Here is a 7826-nt window from a genome sequence, read left to right as displayed (position 1 = left end):
GGAATAAGTTCGGCGGCAAGGGCAGTGGGGCTGCAGCCCGAGTGAGGGGTCAAAGCTGGGCTCTGAATCCAGCTCTGCCACAAACATCATGATGGTCTCATGAAGATGCAGCAGAACTTCCAGCATCACAGCGTGGGGCCATCGCCTGCCCAGGGGCAGCTCAGGCTCCATGGCCAAAATCACAGTGAAAAGCAGAAAAAAAACCCTGAAAATAAACTGCTGTGGTGTCCGAGGAAGCAGGGCAACCAGAGCAAGCACTGCAGCAGCTTTGCTTTCCCTCCGGGAGGTAGGCAAGCCAGAAGCAGGAGCAGAGCAACAGCTGTGCAGGGGGATCCCTTTAAGCATGTGTCTCTGCAAAGGGCATGGAGCAGCACCTGAAAATAAAGGCTGCCCGCAAGCCCTGCCAGAAGCACTTCCAGGTGCCTTTTTTTTTTTTGAAAGAGCGTTTGGCAGTCTGGATGCTCTTTTTCAAAAAAGTGGATCGATTTTTCGATCCACGTCATGCAATCTAGACGCTCTTTTTCAACATAGGCTTTTTCGAAAAATACTTCCGAAAAATCCTCTTTCAAAAAAGGTGTGTAGTCTAGATGTACCCTTATAGTCAGTATTGCTCAGTGGAGGTGGCAAAGGGGCAAAGGAGGGTGGGGTGAAAGGCAGGGCTTGGGGAAGCTTTTGAGTGTGGCCAGGGTGGGGGCTACAGTGGGGAAATGCCCCGGACTCCGCACCTGGGGCACTGTGAGGGGTTCCTCCAGACCTCACACCCCCCTTGGCATGGGCCTGCCTATACTGCTAGGTATAAGTTCCCTGAGCTGGAACCTGGAATAACGGGTAGACCTGGATCCACCTACCAGAAACAGAAAAAGTGGTCCAGGACCTGTAGCTGAAATGGAACACTGCCTGAAGCAGAATATAGACAGTGTGTTTGGTGGAATTTTGTTATCCTGCAAGTGGAGACTACAAAATTATGCATCTGGATGGCCAACCCATGAATAGAGAATAATTCAAGTCAAAGAAAGAAAGAAAGAAAAATGGGCCACAGTGTGAACAACTGATGGAAGGGAGGACTGGATGGGGCAAGAACTAATTCCCTGACCTAGCCACAAGGATTAGAATTGCACAATACGATAAGAGAGTTGAGGGCACTTCCTATTGCATGGACATGAAATCACATCATTTTCTACATACTGCATTTCAAGTTCTTCGTATTTCTTTTCCCTAATTGAAGTGTACAGTATAATGTAATTTTGAAAGTGTACACTAGGAAAGTAACTGCTGGCATGTATGAATCTCTTAAATGGAGATAATAAAACATTGCTCAATTCAACCTAGTAGAATGTAAAGAGGGAAGATTAAAGAATAATGTTTAAGTTTTACCTATGTTGTGTAATTACTGGAAGTTTTAGTGCTAAAAATGCTTCCATTACTAAGCAAGATGTTAGCAAACAGGCAGGTCTTATGAGCAGCTGAAGATACAAGTTATTTACTATTACGCATATAATCAATTGATATTTTAATCTGATCAACTGCTTTCTAGTGATTTAAGAGCAAGCTTTTTACTTCTTTCCACTGCATCATGGATAAAAACCAGCATTAGACATTTAAAATACTTTAATAATATAGAGAGGTTAAAATTGCATTGCATGTTCTGGGGAAAGCCTAATTCAACTTTACCACAGTTACACCACTAATACACTTTAGCTGGCTCAGGTTCACAGGCAATTGTACAAAAGAAGGAAAGAAGAGTATTACTTCATCTCCCACAACTAAGCGTATAGTTTGCCTTTTAGAAAAAGAAAAACCTCTTTCTGCATGAAAATAGAAAAAAAATATTCCAGATTCAATGAGAGATAATAAAAACTTTGCACCATGACACCATTTTGCAAAGTCAGTGCTCAGAGTGCACATGTTTTGTGGCACCAGCACACACTTTCATTGTAGCAGATATCTTGGTGCATGTGCAGTAGCATCCCTCAGTTCAGATTCTGGCTACATTTAAACCTCTGTATCACAGAGGTCTGTGTACAGGAAAAGTATAAACCAAATTGCAAAATTGTGAACAAAATACTTTTTGTCCCTTTCAGCCTATAGAAGAAAGTTAGTATGTTCAAAAATACTTGATATCAATAAGTTGAAAATCACACCAATGCAGAGGAACCATACTTCACCCATTTTTAGAAGGTATTATGATGTACAGGTTCTGTGTGAAATTCATGTATGGGTGCAAATGTTCCACATTAGATTACAGCTTTATAAAAGGAGAAAAGATCTTCAGAAGAAGAAACTTTTTTACTGCACATTTTACTTCCTTGTTTCGCAAAGTGTAAATGAGTGGATTTAACAAAGGGGTTAAAATAGCAAAAACAACATTGCTCATTATGTGGACATCAATCGGCAAGTCTGCTCTGTAGGAAATATATGCCACAGCAATGGATGAGTAGTAAGTGCAAACCACAATCAAATGGGAAGTGCAAGTAGAAAAAGCCTTACTGCGACCTACGTTAGAGTTAATCTTTAATATGGAGATAATGATGTGAACATATGAAAGGATGACAAGCACAAGTGGTATGAGTGAAATACTCATGGCAATGGAGAAACCCAAGAAAGTCTGAAAAGCAGCACTGAAATCAGAACAAGCTGCTTGCACAACTGCTAAGTGATCACAAAAACAATTGTAAACTATGGTTGTATCACCAAATGTTAACCGAGTGGTCTGGAAGATGACAGGTATTGGTATTAACAATGCAGTTAGCCAGGCACATGCCGCCAATAGCAGGTTTACTTTCTTTGTCATTTTAATTGGGTAGTGCAAAGGATTACAAATTGCTTCATAACGATCATAAGACATGACTACAAGAAGAAATGATTCAGTGACTGATAGACCATGAAAACCGTACATCTGCAGGAAGCAGACGTGAAAAGAAATAGTTTTGGCATTGACCAGAAACATTGCCAACATTTTGGGAATGGTAGTAGTTGTAAACAGTATATCTAACACAGAGAGATTAGTTAGGAAAAAGTACATGGGTTTGTGAAGTGTTTGATCGATCACAACTACTGCTATAATAATGGTATTACCAATTAGTATTAACAGGTAACATAACAAAAATACAAGAAAAAGAGGGATCTGGAAATCTTGAAGTGCAGGAAATCCAGTGAGATAAAAATCTTTACCAGAAGTATTGCTATTGCAGTTGTTCATGGTCTGATGGTTGAAAACATCTAGAGTGAAAAGCACAAAGTCAGGAAGCAATCATAATCATTTAAAGAAAGATTGTAGGGTCATGAATAAAGAGTGTTTTTTAGACACACTTTATTTTCAATCTTCGTTGAAAATTGGATGCAATATCAATTAACTTTCAGTGCCTTAAACCCCCAAATCATGTATGTAGCCAGAATGGGCAGAGTTGGTGTTATCGGGCTTTGTTTGAATGGGCTAGATCACTTGATTATTACTGGAAGGGCCAACAGAGTGTCAAGCCTCTAGAGAATGGGGCCTTCTGTGCTCCTGGAAGGGGTAGGGCTCAGCTGGAGGGAGTGGACTTGGATAGCCAGCCCTTAGCCCCACTTGGATCGCCCAACTTACTCTCTCTGCCAACCTTCACTGCCACCTGGCATGTGCTGCCTGGCACTCTGATGACTTAAAGGGCCCTGGCCACCATTGCTGTTCCACTAGCGGTGGCAGTTCCTGGGAGCTCCAGGACTTTTTGAAGTTGCCTCTTTTGCCTCCACTCCAATCAACAGGCTTGATTCTTACCTGTTCTGTTCATTCCCTCTGGAACACCTGGCATTGGCCTGTGTTGACAGGATCCCGGGAAGGCTAGATTTCACTTTGGACTGACCCACTATGGCTGCTCTTATGTTCTTATTTATATATGAAGCCTCTGGGGAGAAAATGATATGGTTATGTACTATGTTGGCGACAATTAGCAATACATCTGTTTCTAGGCCATGTCGTTACTCAGATTTAAGTCTGGACATACAGTGATTGATACCCTTGAATCTAACTATTTGGCTTAACAAGCAGAACAAAAGAACAGATCATAAGAATTTCAGAGGAGAGATCATGATGCCATACTGGGTCAGACCAATGGGCCATCTAGCCCAGTGTTCTGTCTTGTGCCAGTGGCCAATGCCAGAAGATTCAGAGTAATAAACAGAATAGGCCACCAAAGTGTACTGCATTCCCTGTCATCTACACCCTGTTTCTGGAAATCAGAAGCTAAGAATTCCCAAAGCATCTTGACTAATAGCCATTGATAAGCTTATCTTTCATGGAATTATCTAATTCTTTTTTGAATCACAGTATACTTTTGGGCTTCACAGCATTTACTGGCAAGAGTTCCACCAGTGGACTTTGTGTTGTGTGAAGAAGTACAGGATTAACCTTCTAAATCCAGGACTCTCTGGTCTGGCAGCATCTGTGGCCTGGCAGAATCATGAATGTTGCTGGACCAGAAAGCCCCAGTGCCTGGGAATGCAAGCTGGTCGGGAGTCCAGCAGCAGGAGAGTCCCACCATTGGGACTAGTGAGTCCCATTCTGGAGAGCCCCAGCTGGGCACAGCTCAACAGGGTAGCTGTGGAGCCCTGACCCGGCGTGGCACTGCAGGGCAGCTGCAGAGCCATGACCCCGTGCGGTATCAGCAGGGCAGCCATGCAGCCCCTTCCATGGGAAGCCCCAGGTGGGTACAGAAGCAGTGGAAAAGCCACGGAATCCAGGCTGGGCATGGAAGCAACCAGGCAGCCACGGAGATCTAACCCAGTGAGGCAGCCATGGAACACCGTCTCCAAGAAGCCCCCGCCAGGTGGGACAGAAGCAGGGCCATGGTATCTGGGGAGCTCCATCCCTGAAGAGCCGCATCCAGCTGGCAGAAGTGGGCCAGAGCCAAGCCCCAAGCCCTGTAGCAGCAGGGTTGGAGTGGAGCCAGCAGGAGGGAGGGGCAGTGTCTCTTCAGTTTCCAATTTAGGATTGGGGTGGCCTTTTAATGTAATTTGGAATAACAAACATCTGATAAGGGTATAAGGGTTTTTACCTGCTTCATAATTATTAATAGTTACAGTGTATAAACGGAATGACTAAATGCTAATAGAATAATAGATTAATAGTAATTAGAAGTGGATCTAATGCATTACGTAAGCCAATCCATGATTGTTCCCTTTTCTCTCTCGATATACATATACACACACATACATATACAAAATTACATTCTTGTCTCTGTCTTATTCAGCTAATTTTCAGTTTTCAAAAGGTGGGCTTCCATGCTTTCTCCTGTGAGACCTTTCAACATTCTCCTAAATATTACTGTTAGCCAGAGTACAAGAAAATCTTCCTATTACTGCCAATGTGATGCAAAAGAGGTTTGGGGATCCTTTATAGAACACATATATGTGTTAAGTCATGGTAATGATGGGTGTGGGAAGTTTACAAATAGCTAATGCATAGAATATACGTGACTATAGTCAGTGACTTTACTTTCATGATCAGATATTTATTAATATGCTTACTGATTGCAGCTTGCACCAGAATTCTGTGCAAAAGCAGACTTCTTTTCATTAGATTTCCAGCCTGGTTTTCACACCGTAAAGATTCAGAGAAACTCTCATATGTTATGAAGGACATATTGTACATGTAGGTACAAAAAAGAATTTCTGCTATGTGTAGTGTAGCTGTGGCCATATCAGTCTTAGAATATTAGAGTGACAAGGAGAGTGAAGTAATATCTTTAATCAGTGATGAAGAACTTCTCTTATGAGAGAAAACTACAAGAGCTTGATTGTTATGTCTAGTAAAGCAGAGGCTGAGGCTATGTCTAGACTGCGAGCTTCTTTCAGGAGAACCTATTTTTGGAAGAGATCTTCCAAAAAAACTTCTTCCAAAAGAGAGCATCCACACACACAAAAGTGCATAAAAAAGCTATCTGCTTTTTCAAAAGATAGCGTCCACATTGAATGGACGCTATCTTGCATTTAAGCTGTGATTACTATGGACTGATTAGCTACCAGGGCACCTGTGCTTTTTCCTCTTTCTTTTGCTTTCGAAAGAACTCCCTCTTCCCCGTACACACATGTCTTTTTCCGAAAGAGCTTTTTCTGAAAAAGGCTTCTTCCTTGTAGAAAGAGAATTACCAACACTGGGGAAAGCCCTCTGTTCTTTCAATTTACTTTCGGAAGAATGCGATTGCAACAGCCGTTTTTCTGACAAAATTCTGTAGTGTAGACATTGAGAGAGGACATGATTGAGTTCTATAATATACATCAGGAAAATAAACAGTACAGAGGGAAAACAAATGGTACAAACAGGCCACGAATAAATGGCTGGAAATTGGAAAAAGATTTCTAGAGGTGTGAGGTTGTAGAATAGTCTCCTACTTGGAGAACAGTCAGGGGGAAAACAACCTATACTAGTTTACTCTGAAGCTTGACAAGTTCATAGATAAAACAATAGGATGAGATTGTCTCTGACTGCAGAAGATTCAGTCTGATAAACAGTGAAGTCCCTTCCAGTTTTATGTTAATCTGAATTTTTAATCTGTTTTGATTCCTCCATCCTCAATACAAAAAATAAGCATTGGAAGTTCACTGTTATAATCTCAAGTATTTATCATAACAATTTGCCTCATAACTTTTCTCTTTTCCCTGTTACTATATTTTTTCAGTTCTATTAAGATTTGAAGATACAATTTTAATAAGAAACACTGTAGTATTGTTGCACAGTACTCAATGAAAATGTTTTCCATTTAATATCCTTAGTATTGACTTGAAAGTCAGAAATAGCAAATCAAATCACATCCTTTGGTGTCTGTTAACAAATTACATTTTAAAAGGTTCTCTATATGAGATACATTGAGAAAAAATATATGAAAAGAAACATTAGTCTAAAATGTATGAACATTAATGTGATAATATGAACTGTACCTTATTTGTGACTTGCAGAGCTCATAAGAACATTGTTTGCACTGATCTTGCACTTAGTGAAAGATGGAAGGCTCCTACTATAAAGCATCTGGCAAATATATTGATTGAGGCTTTGTGTTTCTTTTGATCAAACTGTGTAGTCTTTTTATCCACCTTCATTTCCCCAAAGATTAAATTAGCATTGCTTTATTATTTACAGTTAAGAGACTCTTGCAGACATAATTATTTTCATAATACACAAGCCCAGCAGAGTGTTGAATCTCAATTGCACTGCAGAACTCATGATTTGTTTCAATTACATTGAAGATTTGCACAGTCAAGAAACCGAAAGCAAAGAGTTTCAAATACAGAATGTGCAGCATTAGAAACCACCATGAGACGTGCCATGGTAGCCATTATTGTGCATTTGATTCAGGCCTGCTTCCATTGACATTGGCTTTAATGTGAGACATTTAAATCCAATTGAGTAAACCCAACCTTTTTTTCATAACATTAAGGCCACATTCATTAAAACTGCCAAAATATCCAGAGAATCGACAAATCATCAAAAATGCGAAGGGCTTTCAATTTCTGAGGGGTGGTCAGCAGGGACACAATATTTATTCTTTGTCCTGAGTTATGCAGAAGATCAGATTGATGGTCAGTGATTCTTTCTGGCTTTAGGATCTGTTCCAGCAGTGATAAGAACCCTGTGCTTCAAGGAACATGTGTGTGTACCAAAAAAAAAATTGTATCGCTCTACACTGTTCCATGGCTGTGAGGCCAGACATGGGAGTCCTGGTGTATATATATATGTAAGAGTCACAGATTCCAAAGCCAAAAGAGACCATTGTGATCATATAATCAGTCCTCCTGAATAACACAGCAGAGAACATCCCCCTCCAAAATTCTAAAGTAGATCTTTTAGAAAAATA

General features: G+C 40.7%; 1 protein-coding gene across 1 annotated transcript; it reads right to left on the bottom strand.

Annotated features, from left to right (window-relative positions):
• Positions 1-1922: 1922 nt before the first annotated feature.
• Positions 1923-4550, bottom strand: LOC102443416 (olfactory receptor 2AT4-like). Its single transcript, XM_075921269.1, has one exon. It carries the CDS (start codon positions 3197-3199, stop codon positions 2240-2242), a length of 960 nt encoding a protein of 319 aa, XP_075777384.1. The 5' UTR covers positions 3200-4550; the 3' UTR covers positions 1923-2239.
• Positions 4551-7826: the final 3276 nt, after the last annotated feature.

Source organism: Pelodiscus sinensis, chromosome 1 (assembly GCF_049634645.1).
Source record: "Pelodiscus sinensis isolate JC-2024 chromosome 1, ASM4963464v1, whole genome shotgun sequence".
NCBI lineage: Eukaryota > Metazoa > Chordata > Testudines > Trionychidae > Pelodiscus > Pelodiscus sinensis.
This window is presented reverse-complemented; position numbering and strand designations above follow the sequence as displayed.